The 19,954-nt window shown below is 51.3% G+C and overlaps 1 protein-coding gene across 24 annotated transcripts in view; it reads right to left on the minus strand.

Annotated features, from left to right (window-relative positions):
• DLGAP4 (DLG associated protein 4) overlaps nucleotides 1–19,954 on the minus strand; it is a 222,091-nt gene that overhangs the window by 64,995 nt on the left and 137,142 nt on the right. For 5 of the 24 annotated variants that reach the window (XM_078370995.1, XM_078371001.1, XM_035302681.2 and 2 more), the window contains exon 1: nucleotides 5,183–6,278. The exons of 10 other annotated variants lie outside the window; for them this stretch is intronic. In XM_078370995.1, the coding sequence (XP_078227121.1) occupies nucleotides 5,183–5,213 (31 nt within the window). In that variant the 5' untranslated portion in view covers nucleotides 5,214–6,278. Of the gene's footprint in view, nucleotides 1–5,182; nucleotides 6,609–19,954 lie in introns of those variants that run through there. 9 more of the 24 variants (XM_035302680.3, XM_078370994.1, XM_078371002.1 and 6 more) reach the window with 3 other exon arrangements.

Genomic DNA, 19,954 nt, shown 5'->3' on the forward strand with positions numbered 1-19,954 from the left:
TAGCTCCTCTGACTCTTCCACCTTGAAGGAATTCTAAACTGCCACCCTGACCTTCAGGATCCTTAGAAAGCAGGATTTGTGGGCTTTTAGGATAACTTTGCTTGCTCCTAATGAAAGGGCAAGAAGGCTCAGCTCCCTGGGACCCTAAAAGCAGGAGTTCCCTTTCCAAGAAGCAGAGCTGAGCTGTGGAAAAGCCACGGTTTGGACACTCGGCCTTGGGTCTGAGCTACATCTTCCTTATCTGCAAAACAGGGATGGTAAGTCCACCTGCCTCTGGCTTGTTATACCAGATTTCATGAACACCCTTGTGAAGCCCCTGGCGCAGAGCCAGGCAAACAGCAGGTGTACAAGAAATGTGCTCAGACTGCTACTTCCTGCCCCAAACCAGCAACACCAAACAGTTTTTTCCCTTCTGGCCCATCAGGGCGCTAGCCAGGCTCTCCTAAGGGAGCACAGCATCCTCTGACACCCAAACTGGCTCTTCCCACTCCCATGAGCCCCACCCAAGCCTCACCCTCTGTGTCATCTGGATGCCTGCAAAGCCTCCTCCCTGCTGTCATTTTTATTCATTCCAATTTACCCAGCCTGATTCATCTTCTTGAAAAAGTCCTCCAGCTGTGCCACCTCTGCTCTAAAACCTTCCATGGCTCCCTAATGCCTCTGCTTTTCAGCTGATGTTTAACACTGCCTACAACCTCCTGGCTCCTCCCCGATTTTCCAGCCAGAGCCCTGATGCCTCAGCAAAACTAGCCAACTCACTGTTTCCCTAAATGTACACTTACCATCCAGCCGTACCCTCTGCAACCTCCGCCTCCCTGGAATGTCAGCACCACCCTCTGCCTCTGCAAATCCAGACCCCATCAAAGGGCTCTTGTTTCCTCTGGCTCATGCTCACTTTTTCCTTCTCAGACAATGCTTTTCCTCAGCAGACACTTAATTACAGACTATTACACAGCCTCTCATAATTGTAGGCTTGTCTTCTTGTCAGACCATAAGTTCCTCAGGGCAGACAGGCCTTGTCTGTCTATTCTTCCCCATCCTCTCAGAGCCTGGCCCAGGGCTAGGAAGGCAGGCCCCAGAGAAGAAAGAGTTTTTCAAGCCTCATTCAGCTCCAGGCCAAGCTGAGAGTCTCTGCTCTGACCACTTGGGACCACTTCTCTTGCTCCTGTCCTGTGAGGAAACTGTTCACTGACCAAACCAGACCCCAGGGCTCCACCTGGGGATCCAAGCTAGGGACCTACAGAGACAGGAATCCCCAGGCAGGGGGCAGAGCTGTGACTCTAGCCTTGCTCCGGGATCCTATGCATCCCTTCCCGTCCCTGGGCCTGCTTCCATGCGTTGGAACAAGAAACAGCCATGTTTTAGCTCTAGAATATGACTTGTATTTCTCTTTAAGGTAACCTTTGTTTCCAAGAACGGGTGGGTGAGGAACTCAGCTGATTCCAGCACAGGTTAAGTGAGGAAAGGGAGCCACAGTCAGGTTTGGGAAATCTGGGAGCCTGAGAGAGATTTACACTGCACACCTCATCAACCTCATCAACCTCATTAAACTTCTGTGAGGACTAGACTTCATTGCCGCTCAGGTGTTCAATTCCACAGCCCGCACCCTGGCCCAGTCTGACTTGACAGTGGCTGCTGCCAGGACCAAGTAAGGGAAGGGTGACTTGCTTCTGAAAACCACCAATCCTCACACAAAACAAAGCTAATGATGGTGATGACTGCCATTTTTTGAGGGGCCTTGACTACAGGAGTTCTCATTTCCATCCCAATCTGACAGGGAAGAAAACTGAGGCACGGAAAGCTGATTAATGCAAGGTCACACAGCAGTGACAAGCCAGGCTGTCATACAAAACCCAGGGTCCTCTCGGTTCAGCTTTTCCCAGATTGCAAGCAACAGGCTCTCAGCACCAGCATCCTCTAGAGGGCTAGTTTAAAAACCTAGGGGCATTTGATTCCTGCCTCCAGACCTGCCAAATGAGAGCGTCTAGGGATGGAGTTTTATAAAGACAAGAAACTTGAATTTTATGTATGAGAAAACTGAGGCACAGAGAGGTGACATGACCTGCCAAGGTCACACCTTAAGCACACTTGGGAGTCCTAGTTGGACTCCAGAGCCAGCAAAGAGAGACTTCCTGGGGGCATTTGACAGTGTGCACCTCAGGGGAAGACAGGGCACTATAGGGGAAGAAGACAGCATTAATAAAGGCTGAAGCAGAAAAGGACGGGCAACACCTTCTCCAAGTGGCTAGGGGAATGAAGAAACACATACAGAACCACAACTGCAGCCTTCCCCCAAGAGACGATCTGAGCTTCTGGGAAGAAAGCCTGTCATGTGTGGCCTTTACAACCCTCAGGTCTCCTGCAGTGGCCCCTCTGGGTGTGGTTGCTACTCAGGATGAGAAAGCCAGGGAAGGTGGTGACTCAGTCCCCAGCCAGCCTCCAGATAGCCTCCTTTTAAATCCAAGATGAGCTCAGGGACTGAGGAAATGTCAAGAAGACCCTCCTCCCAGAACAGATGGGAACAGACCCAGGGAAGGCGGCCTGATGGGTAGGCTATCAGGCAGAAGCCATAAACCTGGAGAAATGATGTGGGCTCTGGAGAAGTCAAGAGGCCTGGACTCCAACCCTGCCCATGAAGTCACTGCTGTGGCTGTGGGTTCCTGAGCAGGTCCTTGTCTCTCTCTAGGCCCCCTATTCTTCATGCCACTGGCTTCTGACTTCCTTCTAGGCCTGGAGGGAAACAATGGTCTGGAAAGAGCCTGGCTGATTTCACAATACCTCACACAGCCTGGGAGAGATTAGAAGATCACTCCTATTACTACTAGAATAGTCACAGGAGCTTTCCTAGTTACCTGAACCCCAACCACAGGGCGTCGTGGGGGAGAGGCTGGGCTTCTGCCTAGTTCCTGCAAAAAGAAAAGTCACCCAAATATTTTGGGAAGGGAAAGTTCACATTCATTAAGTGCCTACTGTGTATCAGGTTTAAAAAAAAAACACACATAATCTCATATAATCCTCATCATAATCCTGTAGTATAAACCTTGAGTCCAGATGAGAAAACTGAAGCTCAAAGGAAGTCATTCACCCAAGATGACAGAGGCAGCGAATGATGGAGACGGATTAAAGCCAGGCATCTGTGGTTCTCAAACCCAGAGTTTCTACTCTCTAGAACAGTTTCTTTTCCTTTTTTTTTTCTTTTTTTGTTTTTTGAGATGGAGTTTTGCTTTTGTCACACAGGCTGGAGTGCAATGGTGTGATCTCGGCTCACTGCAACCTCCACCTCCTGGGTTCAAGCAATTCTCCTGCCTCAGCCTCCCAAGTAGCTGGGACTACAGGCGCCTGCCACCATGCCCTGTTTCACCGTGTTAGTCAGGATGGTCTTGATCTCCTGACTTTATGATCCACACTTGTCTCGAACTCCTGAGCTCAAATGACCAGCCTGCCTTGGCCTCCCAAAGTGCTGAGATTACAGGAGTGGTCTGCTGCTCATACAATTCTTGAGGGTTTCCATGATGTCAGAATCAGCCTTAGGATAAGGAATGTTATTACCACTTTATGGATTAGAAAGCTTAGCCCTCCAAAAAGTGACATTCCTAAACGTGGATGAGATGTGGGGACTGGGATCCTGAGCCCCTCACTTCCAGGCCAGGGACCAAGCCCTTCTTCTTTCCCACTGCAAGCAGTCAAAGAGCCAAGCACAGGGCACACAGTATAAAAGGTCAAAAAATGTTAGAGATTGTCATTATATACCAGGGGCAGGTGACACTAGCATGACACTGACTTCTTCAGAAGCAGTGCCATGGAACAGGACCCAGTCCTGGCTCAACCCTCTGTGGGTCCCTGGCTCTTCTGGGCCTCATCTCTTCATCTGTAAGACAAAGCCCTTGAACACCTGATCTCATTCCCTGCATCAAAGTTCCAGGACATCCATCCTAAGCTCCTTGACAGCAGACCCCACCTCTGTGCAGAGCCTCTCTCAGCTGAGGCCTTTGTTCCTTTATTCTACAGGGGAAGCAGGAAAAGGAGCCAAGGCTCACAATTACAAAGTGACTTTATTCCAAGTGCCACTGTCCAAGCAGGGCTCAGCCATAAAAAAAAAAAAGGGATGGAACATGGAAAATCCAACTGTCCCCCAGCACAGACATCCCGATGGGCATGCCCATCTATCTTTACAAAGGGACTAACAAAGAGCAACCAGGATTGGGATCTGAACGAGACACAGCCATCTCCCTGCTATTGGAAGGGCAAGTGCATTCCTGAATAACCAGGAGGCAGTGGGGAGGAGGTTAAAGAGCCCTGAACTGTAGTGTCCGAGGCCTGGATCCCTGTCCCAGCTCCGGCTGGCGCTAGCTGTTTACCCTTAGACAAGCTACTCTCCTCGATGGGGCTGTTTAAAGACAGAACAGTTCAGAAAGCATGTCTACAGACGTTTCATCTGATTAGCATGACAACCCTGTGAGGCCAGCACAATTATCCACTTTTTACAGATGGAGAAACTGACACTTAGGAGGGACAAGGGTCTCACTCAAGGTTACAGACCATCAAGCTGGCAGAACCAATGTCCCAGAAAGCCAATCCTCAAGGGTGGTCGGTCAGATTAGGAACAAGCCCTTTTCCTGCTCATCCTAAATCAAGTCTCAGCAAGATCCAGGCAGCACAGACCCTTGTTCACCTGCCCACTCTAGTGTTCTGCAAAGTTCTGGCCACGAACCCCACAACCCAGCTGCCTAGGAGGCTGACCCCCCCCAATCCCCCTTGCAAAATTTCATTACTCAAGCTGGCAAGAACGCAGCCCCCACACCCAGCCGGGTCTAAATAAACGTCCAAATGATATCACATCCTGCCGGCTCCAAAATAGCCCAGGCCTGCCCACAAGCGATCACAAAGTGCCAGGCCATGCAGGGCCAAGTGGGCAGGGATGCCCAGCCCGTGGTGCCCTCCACACACTCAAGCAACTAAAGCAGAAGCCTCAGAGCAGGAAGGCCCCCCCAACTCCCTCCTCCGCCAGAGAGCCTGGCCCCTCCCTCCCTTCCCCCCTTTGTGGGAGGCCCCAGAGCCCCCTTGCCCCAGCGCCAGCCCTTGCCCCAGCGCCAGCCCTTGCCCCAGCGCCAACCCCATGGAGCCTCGGCCGCGGCCAGCCTGCAGGCCAACTCCGGCCCGACCCGGACACCCCACCACTCACATTGCTTCAAGAGCTCCAGACACAAAGCCATGAGGGCCGGATGGGGGTCAGAGACCCAGAGACCCGGCAAAGATAGAAAAAGGAAGAGGGAGACAGGGAGCAGAGAGAAGGGGAGACAGGGGGCTGGGGCAGAAAAAGCAAGGGGGGGGGGGGCAAGAGCCCCAGGCAAAGAAGCAGACTCAAAGGGGGGCTCTACAGCGCAAAAGACACAGAGTGGTGAGACCACCGAGACAGATGTGGGGCACAGAGGGGCAGGGAGAGCAAAGCAGGGGACCCCGATCCTGAGAAGTGGGGGTGCTTGGAGACCTGAGAGAGAACAAGGAGAGACAGCGACAGGGGACAAACCAGGGGAAAGCAGAGAGGGGGCCCCTGAAGTCAAGGAGCTCAGGACATATTGGGGGGTCCCAAGGAGAATGACCTCAAGGGACCTAGGAGCTCCCAGCTCCTAGGAGAACACCCTGAAGAGGGAAAGCCCAGGGGTAATGGGGGCTTAGAGGAGGCGAGACCCCAGGGATTTCGGGTGCAGGAGAAACCCCAAAGGATGTGCGGGAAGCTCACGGGAAGCCCTTGGGAAGAGTGGAAGGTGTTCTCAAGGGGAGGCCCCAAAAGATCTGGAGGCGCTCTGAGGGAGAACCCCGAAGAATAGGGTTGCCCAGGAAGGGCGGCTCTAAGGGCTGAGGAGCGCTCTGAGAAGGGTACGCGAGATGGGGAGCGAGGGAGGGGCTGCGGGGGAGCGCGAGGGCAGAGACAAAGAGACAGCGAGCCGGGGAGAGACAAAGCGGGCGGAGCGGGGACAAGGGCCGGAGGGCTGGTGGCTGGACAGAAGGACGGAAGCGCGAGCGGGCGGGCGGACGGACGGACGGACAGACGGGGAGGAGGGCGGGGGCAGGGCCGGGCCGGGCGGGGGCGGCGCCCGTGTCCTCGCGGGACCGCGGCTGCTCCGGGCGGCGCTGGGCGGGCCCCGGGCGTCCGGGCTGAGGAGGCGACGGCGACGACGTGGACCGGACAGACGGACGAGTGACGGACGGACTGGCGGCAGCAGCGGGCACTCACCCTCCTCCCTCACGCAGCCCAGCCCGAGGCTCCGGTTTTGTACGCCCGAGGGGTGGGGCCTCCGGGTTAAAGCGCCGTGCCTGCCCCGCCCCGCCACGCCCCCCGCGTCAGACGCGCGCGCGTCGCCAGGGACTCCCGGGCTGGGCGAGGGCGCGCGCAGCCCGCTTGGCACGTGGCCCGGCGCGCGCAACCGGAGTGGTGCGCAGGCGCGCGGGCCGCTGCGTCCGGCCCCCGCCCAGGCCGGCCGGCCGGCCGGGTAAAGGAGCGCGCGCCCACGTCGGCACGCGCATGCTCGAGCACGGGGAGTCCGCCCCTCGAACCGCCGCGCCAAACCGGTTCCAGCTGGAACGCGACGCATGCTCTTTGCGGGAGGTGGACCAAGGCGAGAGTTCCTACCAGTTCACCCGAGCGATACCTCGCTGTAAGGGGGGGAAACTGAGGCTCCGAGGAAGCCGCCCAAGTTGGCCCTCTCACCCCTGCAGAGTCAGATTAGCCCTCGGGTCTCGGCTGCTCTGCGTCCTGGATGTTTCTAGATGTCCTCGCCACTGCATCCTCCCGTTGCTTTGCTCACCAAGGGCCCTAGAGCTTGGGTTCCAATCCTGGCTCAGCCTCTGGAGTCCTGTGTGACCTCGAACAACGTGCGCTTTCAACCTCCTTGCGCCTTCCTTTCCTCCCCCGTAAAATAAAACAAGCACACCTATGATCTCTTGGAGGCCAAGTGAACAGCCCCAGCCGGGTTGGCAGTAGATGGCTGCCTTCACGCCGCCTCGCCCTCCGGGTTCCTGGCTTCTACCCCGCGAGTCCCCTCTCCTCACTGAGTCCAGGTCCTGTCGCTGCCTTGCGGGCCTCATCTCTCCAGGCTGCACCTGTGGCAGGTCTGACAGACGCAAACCCAACTCTTGTTCACGACTTGCCTTGCTGGGTGACCTAGGCAAGTCCTGTCCTTTCTCGAATCTCTTTTCCAAAACACGGAGAAAAGAATCTTCGACATATCAACCCATTTCGAGGCTTGGCAAAGATGATAATATTTCCAATACCACTGTCATGGTTTTTGCAATAAGGCGTAAAAATAATAAACAGAACAGGGGGTTATCCAGCCATTTTGAATCCAGGCACTGTGCTAAGCAATTTGAAGGTTATAATTTACCTAATCCTATCTCAGTCACTTATGCTCCGCCTGTACTATCTCTTAATGTTTAAGTTGGTTATTATTTTTATTTTTTTTGTAGAGACAAAGTCACTCTGTTGCTCAGGCTGATCTTGAACTCCTGGGCTCAAGCGATCCTTCCACCTCAGCCTCCCAAAGTGTAGGGATTACAGGTGTAAGGCAAGGCTGATTTTCTTAGGAAAAAAACAAGGTACATTTGTTATGGGTCCTGATGACCCGAGGCAGCACAGGATGAAATCTCATTATCCCATCTCCACCCTCCCTAGTTCAATAACACACTCCCCTTGTGACCTTGGACAAGTCCCTTTCCCTCTCTGGGACTCACCAGCCCTATATGGTCCCTAGAGAGAAACTGGATCAAGGCAAGATTTTTCAAACTGTGGACCATGATTGACACCCTGAATAGAGATCACTGAGAGCACCAACTGAAAAGCACATTCTGGGCAGACGCCTGTAATCCCCGGAGCACCTGTCGAGTGCTCCAGTCTGGGCCACAGAGCAAGACTATGTTCAAAAAAAGAAAAGGCGATTCTGGTCGGGCATGGTAGCTCACATCTGTAATCCCAACACTTCTAGAGGCAGGGTGGGACAATCGCTTGAACCCAGGAGTTTGAAACCAGCCTGGGCAACATACGGAGACCCTGTCTATACAAAAATTTAAAAATTAGCTGGGTGTGGTGGCATGTGCCTGCGGTCCCTTAGCTACTCAGAAAGCTGAGGTGGGAGAATTATTTGGGCCCGGGGGGTCAAGGCTAAAACGAGCTGTGATCGTGCCATGGCACTCCAACCTGGGCAACAGAGTGAGACACTTTCAAAAATAACAAAAAGAAAAGCAGATTCCTGGGACAGAACTCAGGTGCGTTCAAACAGTTGTTTGTATTTTACCAAATTTGAGACCCTCGGGCTAGGAGATTTTAGCAGTCCCTTCTGATGGTGATGATTTAGGGTCCCAGAAGATATTTATGGAACATCTCTACCTTACTCTTGTACCGGGCCCTTCCTCCAAGGGCTCCCCAGTCTGGCTGGAATCCCTATAAGGCAGAGTTGGCTGGACCACAGCCTGAGATGGGGCACAGACAGGACTCAGATGCTCCCCATCCCCAATCTCCAGCCTGGACCCCAAGGCTTCCCCTCCTGGGGAAGCTCCTCTCCCAACTTCCAAGATAGTCACTATCCTGTCTCAGATGCCACAACTGGCAGTTAGGGTAGGGCTGTCCCCATGTGAGCTGGCTGTGTAACCATTCCTTCTCATCACCCCTTCGCTTTTCTCCTTCACTCTCACCCACATCCAGTGCACCAAGGAATCCTGTTGACTCCACTTTCAGAGCCCTCCCAGGATCCTCCCTCACTGTCACCCTGGGATTACTGTATCACCCACTTTTTGCCCCTCAAACATGGCTCCATGCCGCCGCCTGAGTTTTTTTTTTTTTTGAGACAGAGTCTTACTCTGTGGCCCAGACTGGAGTGCAATGGTGCAATCTTGGCTCACTGCAAACTTCACCTCCCAGGTTCAGATGATTCTCGTGCCTCAGCCTCCCAAGTAGCTGAGATTACAGATGCATGCCACCACGCCCGGCTAATTTTTGTATTATTAGTAGAGATGGGGTTTTGCTGGGCGCAGTGGCTCATGCCTGTAAACCCAGCACTTTAGGAGGCTGAGGCAGGTGGATCACCTGAGGTCAGGAGTTCAAGACCAGTCTGTCCAACATGATGAAACCCTGTCTCATCACTGCACTCCAGCCTGGGCATATAAAGCAAGACTCTGTCTCAAAAAAAAAAAAAAAAAAGGACGGGGTTTTACTATATTGGCCAGGCTGGTTTCAAACTCCTGACCTCAGGTGATCTGACTACCTCGGCCTCCCAAAGTGCAGAGATTACAGGCGTGAGCCACCATGCCCAGTGTGAGTATTTCTTTTAAGATGTACACCAGGTAATATCGCTCTTGTGCTCCAACGCCCCAGTGGTTCCCCCCCTCAGCCCCAGTGGTTCCCCCTCTCAGCCCCAGTGGTTCCCCCTCTCACTCAGAGCCAAAAGACAAAGTTGTTTCCATAGTTGGTGGCCAGGCCGAACCCTTCCCTCCCTGTCCTCGAACCTCACCTCTCACCATGGCTGTCTCCTCAGTGCTGTGCCCCTTGACCAGCCCGCCAGGTACCTCCTGCCTTGGGCCTTTGTACCACTCACCCCCTGCCTGGAGCGCTTCCCCAGCACTGCTCATTCCCATACTTCCTTCAAGTCTTCACTCAGGCCAGGCACAGTGGCACTCGCCTGTAATCCCAGCACTTTGGGAGGTGGGGTGGGTTGCTTGAGGTCAGGAGTTTGAGACCAGTCTGATCAACATGGTAAAACCCTGTCTCTACTAAAAATACAAAAATTAGCTTGGTGTGGTGGTGTGCACCTGTAGTCCCAGCTACTTAGGAGGCTGGGGGGAATTGCTTGAACCTGGGAGATAGAGGTTGCAGTAAGCTGAGTTCACACCACTGCACTCCAGCTTGGGTGACAGAGTGAGACTCATCTCAAAAAGAAAAGTCTTGGTTGGGTGCAGTGGCTCACACCTGGAATCCCAGCACTTAGGGAGGCTTAGGCAGGCGAGTCACAAGGTCGGGAGTTCAAGACCAGCCTGGCAAACATGGTGAAACCTCGTGTCTACTAAAAATACAAAAATTAGCTGGGCATGGTGGTGTGTGTCTATAATCCCCACTACTTGGGAGGCTGAGGCAGGAGAATCTCATGAGCTTGGGAGGCGGAGGTTGCAGTAAGCCAAGATCGCGCAGAGGGGGAGGGTGGTTAGGGGTAGGAGGGCAGTCAATCAGAGAAGAAACTGGGGGATGGAAGATGGGACACAGAGGGGCAGGCACAGCAGCTGGTGACCGGATTGTCACAGATAGGAGGTACCAGTGGGTCCCCAAACCAAAGCCTCACAACACAGATGGAGACTTTGAGGCCCAGGAAGGGCAGGTACCCACTCAGAGTGGCACAGAACTCAGGGTCCCTGAGCAAGGAGCAAGGGTGGTTCCCAGGCGTGGAGCCCATCCCAGCTTAGCCTAGAGCCACAAGCACTGTCGGAGTGAGCCCAAGTATGTGTGCACTCCAACATGGGAGATAGAACAAGACTCCATCTCAAAAAAAAGTCTTCACTCAAAATCTCCCTCTCAATGAGCTGTACCCTAGCCACCCTGTTTATACCTCAGCACTCCTCCCTGCACTCTGCCACCACTCCCAGGACCCCTTACGCTGTGCCACCTACCAACAAACCACACACTTACTTATGTTTATTGCTTTGTCTGCCCCTCCCCATCCCAATAGAATACAATCTCCATGAAGGCAAGGATTTCCATTTTGTTCACTGAAGTGTCCCTGGTACCTACAGCACAGCCTGGCCCAGAGCAGTTGATCAATAAACATCTATCAGTGAAAGATGCCTGATTGCAAGGCTCAGGTGCTTAACCACCATGCAGTAGGTCTCCAAGGTTCTATTTAAGCACCTTCTTTTATTTTTTTTTGAGATGGAGTTTCACTTTTGTTGCCCAGGCTGAAGTGCAATGGCAGGATCTCTGCTCACTGCAATCTCTACCTCCCAGGTTCTTTTTTTTTTGAATTATTTTTTTTTAAAGATGGGGTTTCACCATGATGGCCAGGCTGGTCTTGAACTCCTGACGTCAGGTGATCCACCCATCTTGGCCTCCCAAAGTGCTAGGATTAAAGGCATGAGCCACCGTGCCCGGCCTCTACCTCCCAGGTTCAAGCAATTCAGCCTCCCAAGTAGCTGGGATTACAGGCACCCACCACCATCCCCAGCCAATTTTTTGCATTTTCAGTAGAGATGGAGTTTCACCATGTTGGCCAAGCTGGTCTCGAACTCCTGACCTCAGGTGATCCACCCACCTCAGGATTACAGGCATAAGCCACCTCGCCCAGCCTACTTAAGGGTGACTCTTCCTTTGGGGTGACTTCCCTACCCTCTGAGGGCATAAGGAATGCCCCTGTTTTGTCTCAAGAGTCTCAATCCTGGGATTGGAGGCCTGCCCACCAGTCCTTCAGTACTGGTCACTATTTCCCCCAGAAGGCTGAGTGGATCTGTCTAAAAACAGGACATGGAAGAGTGAGGACCCATATACTCAGCACACAGCAGGCACTCGATTAATCAGGGATGTCCTAGTCCAAGGCTTGCTGGACCCCAGGCAGGAAGCCTGCCTTCTTCTTCCCAGTGTCCTCTGTGGAGAGGTGCCTGTTCCAGCAGTAGGGAATTTTTAGTCCTCATCACTCATTTTTGGAAAGACCTCCTGGGTCCTCCCATTATTCCCTGACCCTATGGCCTCCATTCTGACCTCACTGTCACTTACCTAGACCACTGCACCAACCTGTGAGTGGCCTCCCGGCCTCTAATCCATCCTGCTCATGTTGCTGGAGGACTTCCCCTGCAACTCCTGTAACAGACCTTCATCACCCACACTTTTACCTCTTTACCAAGACTGGACGGCTCCCGCGCACAGGGGACAATGGAAAACTCGGGGCTTTGAAGTCAGGCAGGCCCAGGTGGGAAACAGCTCCCTGACCTACTAGCTGGGTGACCTTGACCTTGATGATAATCTTCTCTAGGCTGACAATTCTTTGTGAAATATCTGTAAATGTGTGTGTCTTTGTGTGCCCACATGCATGTTGAGATAAGTGGGTTAGATCAGGAATTGGAGACATATGTACTATTCTGGCTACAGCAGACATCACTAATCGATGGTGGCACATTTCCCTGCTTAACTAAATCTCAGAACTGAGCTCCAGGGATCAGAGATGACACATGGTTGAAGTCCATTTGCAATCTCTGGATATGATGGTCTTTGAGGTTCCTCTTAACCCTGACACTGTGAGGACTGGATGGACTGGGCTGACAAGAGCCTTCGGTGGAGTAACCACAGAGAGGGGACAGGTGGGCCCAGGGTAGGCTTGGGGGACAGGGTTGACTGGAGGGTTGACTGTGTACTGCAGTTTTGTCAGCCTCCCTTCCTGTGTATGGGGTTGGGAAGTGGTTAGGGGTAGGAGGGCAGTCAATCAGAGAAGAAATGGAAGAAGGGACAAAGAGGGGCAGGCACAGCAGCTGGTGACTTGATTGTCACAGATGGGAGGTAACCATGGGTCCCCAAACCAAAGCCTCATAACACAGATGGAGACTTTGAGGCCCAGGGAATGGCAGATACCCACTCAGAGTGACACAGAACTCAGGGTTCCTGAGCAAGAAGCAAGGGTGGTTCCCAGGTCTGTAGCCCATCCAAGCTCAGCCTAGAGCCACAAGTACTGTCAGGGAGTGAGCCCAAGTATGTGTGCCTGTGAGCTTGCACACACACCCAGCTGCAGAGAATGCAGCAGGCAGAAATGGGGGTACACCCTGCAGCCCACCACCATGCCTGCCCAGGCCCCTGGCTGTCATCACAGCCTCCTTGTGATTCAGAGGGAGTGAGAGAGACATAGAAAGGGGAAATGGGGACGAGGGCCAGAAACTGAGAGGGAAGGAACGCAGAGAGGGTGGGAGGGAGAATCAGAGAACTGAGGGAGACAGACAGAAGGCAAAGATGGTGGGGGGGAGAAAGAGCGAGAGGAAGGGAGGGGAAGCTGGAAGAAAGAGAGGGAGATGGGCAGAGTAAAAGGAAGGAGGGAGGAGGAGGGAGGCTGTTCTTTCTTCTTTTTCTTAGAGGCGTAAAGAAAGGAGAGGCAGGAGGAGACAGACTGGGGAGTGATAGCACCCCCAAACTGCCTCCCAGATAGGTCCTTTGGCTGGGGAGGGGCACCCATCCACAGCGGCTGTTTCCCCCACCATCCCAGCTAGAGCTGACCCCGCCTGCCAGTCACCTGCCAGAGCTATTTCTGGAATGTAGAATCTGGGTCAGACAGGGGGAGGGAGAACAGGGACAACAGTAGTGGTACTGGCAGTGAGGAATTGGCCAGACCCACGTGGGTGGGCATGTGGGCAGGCAGGCAGGCAGCTCCTCACCCTGCCAACACCCTACTTGAGAGGGGCTCTCACTGTCTCCCTAACTGCCGCTCCCCCACATCTACCCGCCAGCCTGCACAGGGCCTGAGTGCACAGATGCCCCTGTGAAAGGAACGGAGCTTTCATGCCCCTCAGCAACTTGGGGGCTCAGAACAACCCTAGGGGTGGGGACAGGACCTGATTGCTTACCCCATGGAGGCAGATGCTGAAAAAGAAGAGTGCAGCCTTCTGAGCAGGGGTGACCCTGCAGGGAGATAGTGGCTGGATGTGCAGAGGTGAGGATGTGCCTGTGTGTGCTGGTGTTTGTCTGTGGAGGGAGTGATTAGGGGCAGGTTTGCCATATAAGGTTGTACACATTTTACACTGACCAAAGATGTTACATATCAGTGGGGAGCCATTCACCTCATAGACATAATTCAATTATATAATTATTATACATTTCTGGCAGATGGAGGTAAAGGACCTTATTTTAATAGAGTGTACATCATGACAATTTTCAACAGATGGCAGTTAAGTGTCTTAAGGAGTGCCCTTTTTTTTTTCAGATGGAGTCTCTCTTTGTCACTCAGGCTGGAGTATAGTCATGTGATCCTGGCTCACCACAGCCTCCACCTCCCAGGTTCAAGTGATTCTTCTGCCTCAGCCTCCTGAGCTGCTGGAATTATAGGTGTGGGCCACCATGCCTGGCTAATTTTTTTTTTTTTTTTTTGAGATGGAATTTCCCTCTTGTAGCCCAGGCTAAAGTGCAATGGCGTGATCTCAGCTCACTGCGACCTCCACCTCCTGGGTTCAAGTGATTCTCCTGCCTCAGCCTCCTGAGTAGCTGGAATTACAGGTGCCCAGCATCATGCCCAGCTAATTTTTGTATTTTTAGTAGAGATGGGATTTCACCATGTTGGCCAGGCTGGTCTTGAACTCCTGACCTCAGGTGATCCACCTGTCTCAGCCTCCCAAAGTGTTATGATTACAGGCATGAGCCACTGTACCAGCCTTTTTCTTTTTCTGTTTTTTTGTGATGGAGTCTCACTCTTGTCACCCAGCTTGGAGTGCAATGGCACAATCCCAGCTCACTGCAACCTCAGCCTCCTGGGTTCAAGCAATTCTTCTGCCTCAGCCTCTTGAGTAGTTGGAATTACAGGAGCCTGCCACTATGCCCAACTAATTTTTGTATTTTTAGTAGAGACGGGTTTTGCCATGTTGCTCAGACTGGTCTCGAACTCCTGACCTCAAGTGATCCATCCGCCTTGGCCTCCCAAAGTACAGACATGAGCCACAGTGCCCAGCTTTTTTTTTTTTGAAGACAGGGTCTCAATCTGTTACCCAGGCTAGAGTACAGTGGCATGATTATGACACGCATTATAGCCCAACCTCCCAGGTTCAAGCAAATCCCACCTCAGCCTCCTGAGTTTCTGCGACTATCATGCCCAGCTAGTTTTTTATTTTGTGATACAGGTTCTCACTGTTGCCCAGACTGGTCTTGAACTCCTGGGCTCAAGTGATCCTCCCACCTTGGTCTCCCAAAGTACTGGGATTATAGTATGAGCCACTGCACCCGGCCTCTTTTTCTTTTTAGACAGGGTGTTGCTCTCTCACCAAGGCTGAAAGTACAGTGACTAATTAAAAAATCATTTTTTGTAGAGATAAAGTCTCACTATTTTGCTGAAGTTAGTCTTGAACTTCTGGCCTCAAGAGATCCTCCTACCTCAGCCTCTGAAAGTGCTGGGATTATAGCACTGTGCTCAGCAGTGTACTTGGCCTGAGTTTGCTCCTTGTGGCTGCATTTGTTAAAGACTTAAAAGAAAAAGGGGACAAGTGTGGTGGCTCATGCCTGTAACCCCAGCACTTTGGGAGGCCAGGAAGGGCGTATCACTTGAGGTCAGGAGTTTGAGACCAGCCTGGCCGACATGGTGAAACCCCATATCTACTAAAAATACAAAAATTAGCCAGGCATGGTGGCATGTGCCTGTAATCCCAGCTACTTGGGAGGCTAAGGCAGGAGAATGGCTTGAACCTGGGAAGTAGAGTTTTCAGTGAGCAGAGATTGTGCCATTGCACTCCAGCCTGAGCAACAGAGTGAAACTGTCTCAAAAAAAAAAAAAAAAAGACTTACAAGAAAAAAACTAAGTGCAGTGGTTCACGCCTGTAATCCCAGCACTTTGGGAGGCCAAGGCGGATGGATCACTTGAGGTCAGGAGTTCGGGACCAGCCTGACCAACATGGTGAAACCCCATCTTTACTAAAAATATGAAAGTTAGCTGGGTGTAGTGGCACACGACTGTAATCCCTACTACTTGGGAGGCTAAGGCAGGAGAATTGCTTGAACTCACGAGGTAGAGGTTGTAGTGAGTCAAGATCATATACTTCAGCCTGGGCAACAGAGCGAGACTCTGTCTCAAAAAAAAATTTACAAGGAAAAGAGAAACTCAAAAGAAATAGAAAAGATTTATAAGAAAAAGAGGAACTCATAAGAAATAGCCAGGCCTAGTGCCGTGGCTCACACCTCTAATCCCAGTTTTTGGAAGGCCAAGGTGGAAGGACAGCTTGAGCCCAGGAGTTCAAGACCAGCCTGGTGCAACAAAAGGAGACCCCATCTCTACAAGAAATCTAAAAATTAGCCAGGCATGGTAGTACATGCCTCTGGTCCCAGCGACTCAGGAGGCTTAGGCAGCAGGAGAATTGCTTGAACCTGGGAGGTTGAAGCTATGTTGAGCTATGACCATGCCACTCCCTGGGTGACATATGGAGATCCTGCCTAAAAAAGTAAGAAATAGATGATCTTCAAGGAGCATTTAGAGGAAAGGGAAGAAGATCAGAACCTGCTTAGTTGAAAAATAAGTTTGTCAACTCCAGCCCATTGTCAGATTAAGATACAGGCAGGTGGACCACTTGAGGTCAGGAGTTTGAAACCAACCTGATCAACATGGTGAAACCCCATCTCTACTAAAATATAAAAATTAGCCAGCCATGGTGGTGGGCACCTGTAATCCCAGCTACTTGGGAGGCTGAGGAAGGAGAATCACCTGAACCTGGGAGGTGGAGGTTGCAGTGAGCCGAGGCTGTGCCATTGCGCTCTAGCCCAGGTGATAGAGTCAGACTCCGTCTCAAAAAAAAAAAAAAAAAGATATAGCCTTGTCAGGTGTGGTGGCTCACGCCTGTAATCCCAGGACTTTGGGAGGCCAGGGTAGCTGGATCACCCGAGGTCAGGAGTTTGAGACCAGCCTGACCAACATGGAGAAACCTCGTTTCTACTAAAAATTCAAAATTAGCCAGGCGTGGTGGCTCATGCCTGTAATCCCAGCTACTACTCAGGGAGGCTGAGCCAGGAGAATCACTTGAACCTGGGAGGCAGAAGTTGCGGTGAGCCAAGATTGTGCCATTGCACTCTAGCCTGAGCAAGAAGAGTGAAACTCCATCTCAAAAAAAACCAAAATAAACAAAAAAAGACATAGCCTCAGGGCAAAGATCAACTCAAGGTCATGGCCAGTTAAGATAAGGTATTTGGACAAATCAAGTCAAATCAAGATGTGTTTAAATATCTCTTATTAATACTCTAAAAATAGTACAGCCAAGCATGGTGGTTCACACCTGTAATCCCAGCACTTTGGGAGTCTGAGGCAGGTGGATCACTTGAGGTCAGTGCAACACCAGCCTGGCCAACATGGTGAAACTCTGCTAAAAATACAAAAATTAGCTGGGCGTAGTGGCACACGCCTGTAGTCCCAGCTACTCGGAAGGCTGAGGCATAAGAATTGCTTAAACCTGGGAGGCGGGGGTTGCAGTGAGCGGAGATTGTGCCACTGCACTTCATCCTGGGTGACAGAGAGCGAGACTCTGTCTCAAACAAAAAAATAAAAATAAAAATAAATAAATAAAAATAGTAAGATACCAGGTAGCAGATGCTATTATCTGGTCAAAAGGGCCTACAGAAAGCTTAAGGACATGGTCCCACAAAAGCCCAAAGTAGGCATAATTAAGTCAAGAGAGAGGCACGACTCAAAAGTAACTGTGGGTGTGGCTTTTGGCACTGGAATCAAATACATAGAAAACTCATCAAGTGTTTGAAGCAGGTGCATGGGTCAGATTGACCAGGTTAGGCTAAAGGGAATAAGACCATTCAAGATGCAAAAGACATCTAACTCCCTAACTTTCTTTAGGAAGGAAGCAAGCTAAAAAAGGTGTTCAGCTTGCCCAAGGCTATATTCTTCAAGTTCTCTTTAGAAGTCGCCAAAAATGCTGACGGGGAAGGAAGGGCTTTCAGAGAGCAGAACCAAGAGCTGTGGGGAACAGTAGACTGGAAAATCAACCCCAGGGGGTAGAACTTGGATCTAATCAACAAAGCTCAACGAATTTGTCCAACTGTTGCTCAGAAGAACTTCAGAATTGCACTTATCCTGTCCTTATTTCACCAATGTATGCTGTGTGGTTGGGGAGCACTGGACTGTGGGGTAGATAAGTAATTTCTTTAAAAAATTATAAGTCATGTGCTGGATGTGGTGGCTCATGCCTGTAATCCTAGCACTCTGGGAGGCTGAGGCAGGCGGATCACCTGAGGTCGGGAGTTGGAGACCAGCCCGACCAACACGGAGAAACCTGGTCTCTACTAAAAATACAAAATTAGCCGGGCATGGTGGTGCAAGTCTGTAATCCTAGCTACTCAGGAGGGTGAGGCAGGAGAATTGCTTAAACCCCGGAGGCAGAGATTGCGATGAGCCGAGAACTCGCCATTGCACTCCAGCCTGGCAACAAGAGTGAAACTCTGTCTCAAAAAAAGAAAAAGAAAATTAAAAAAAAAAAAAATATATATATATATATATGTATGTATGTATGTATGTATGTATGCCACATTCAGACCTGACATAGATCATAAGAGTCTGATCCAATCTCATGATTGGATGAGACTTTTGGGGGTCTTGGGAATAAACGTTTTCCACATGGGAAGGGTGTGAGTAAATACAGTCAAGACAGTGGATCATAGAACATTGAATTGCTGACCCTGATTCTTTCTTTCTTTCTTTCTTTCTTTTTTTTGAGATGGAGTTTCACTCTTGTTACCCAGGCTGGAGTGCAATGGCGCCATCTCGGCTCACCGCAACCTCCTGCCTCAGCAATTCTCCTGCCTCAGCCTCCCGAATAGCTGGGATTACAGGCACACGCCACCATGCCCAGCTAATTTTTTATATTTTTAGTAGAGACGGGGTTTCACCATGTTGACCAGGATGGTCTCGATCTCTTGACCTTGTGATCCACCCACCTTGGCCTCCCAAAGTGGTGGGATTACAGGCTTGAGCCACCACGCCCGGCTCTTTTTTTTTTTTTTTTTTTTTTTAAGAAAAGTATCACTCTTGTTGCCCAGGCTGGAGTGCAATGAGAGATCTCTGCTTACTACAACCTCCACTTCTTGGATTTAAGCGATTCTCCTGCCTCAGCCTCCCGAGTAGCTGGAATTACAGGTGGGCACCACAACTCCTGGCTAATTTTTGTACTTTTAGTATAGATGGGGTTTTGCCATGTTGGCCAGGCTGGTCTTGAACTTCTGGCCTCAAGTGATCCACCCGTCTTGGCTTCCCAAAGTGCTGGGATTACATGTGTGAGCCACCATGCCCAGGCAGACCCTGATTTTTTTCCCCTCCCTGTAGCCACACCCTTTACCATATGAATATAGTTTCCTACACAGAGGTGAGCAGGTACTTCTCCATCCCTTGTCTGTGAGCTCAGTCATATGACTTGTGTTAGCCAATAGGATGTTAGCAGGTGTGACATAAGCAGAGGCCTTAAAATGTGCTTGTGTGGTTAGTTAGGCTGGCTATTCTGTCATCTGCCATGACCATAAGGAGAATATGTCTTGGCTAGACCACTGATCCCAGGAGGGCCCTTTAGTCTCAGGAGGAGGATGAGACATGTAGAGTACAACGTTCCCAACTGACAAACTCGGGAGCAAGAAATAAATGTGAATTGTTATATTACACTGATTTTGTGGTTGTTCGTTATGCAGCATTATTGTAGCAAGAGCTGACCAATAGAGGGAGCCAGGCAGTATTGGGACATGTAGCCCATCCTCTCTCTTCAGTCCATTCATGAGTGGCTGGGGTTGGAAAAACTGGTAAAGGATGGTTTATTTGAAGAGAATTGCTAGGGGTGCTATCTATCCCACCAGGCCCACTTCATGCTTAGAAAACTTTACATGGGTGTGAGAATATGGGGGATATGATCCTTCACCCAAGGCCCCTTTGGAACTGTAGCAGAGTGCCTGAGACGGCCTGGGACAGCTCTTCTGGATTTGGAGGCCACAGAACCTGGGCCTTGACTCCTGTTTGGAGACCTTGAAGGTGGAGAGGCTGGCAGGGCTACAGGTGACAGCAGGTCTAGAAGGAAGGCTGTAGCAGACCAGTCTGTACTTTCAGAGTCCCACAAGGCAAAGGCCCTTGTTTTCAAGTGCATTAAGTGATCACCAAGAGGGAAAGTAGGGCTGGAGTTGTCTTCAGAGGATTCTACCAAAGATGCCTGGCTACCAGGGTCAAGTCCCCTAGCAAAAAGAAGCTGAGTGGGGAGGAGGTAGACTGCCAGATGGAGA

Source organism: Callithrix jacchus, chromosome 5 (genome assembly GCF_049354715.1).
Source record: "Callithrix jacchus isolate 240 chromosome 5, calJac240_pri, whole genome shotgun sequence".
NCBI lineage: Eukaryota > Metazoa > Chordata > Mammalia > Primates > Cebidae > Callithrix > Callithrix jacchus.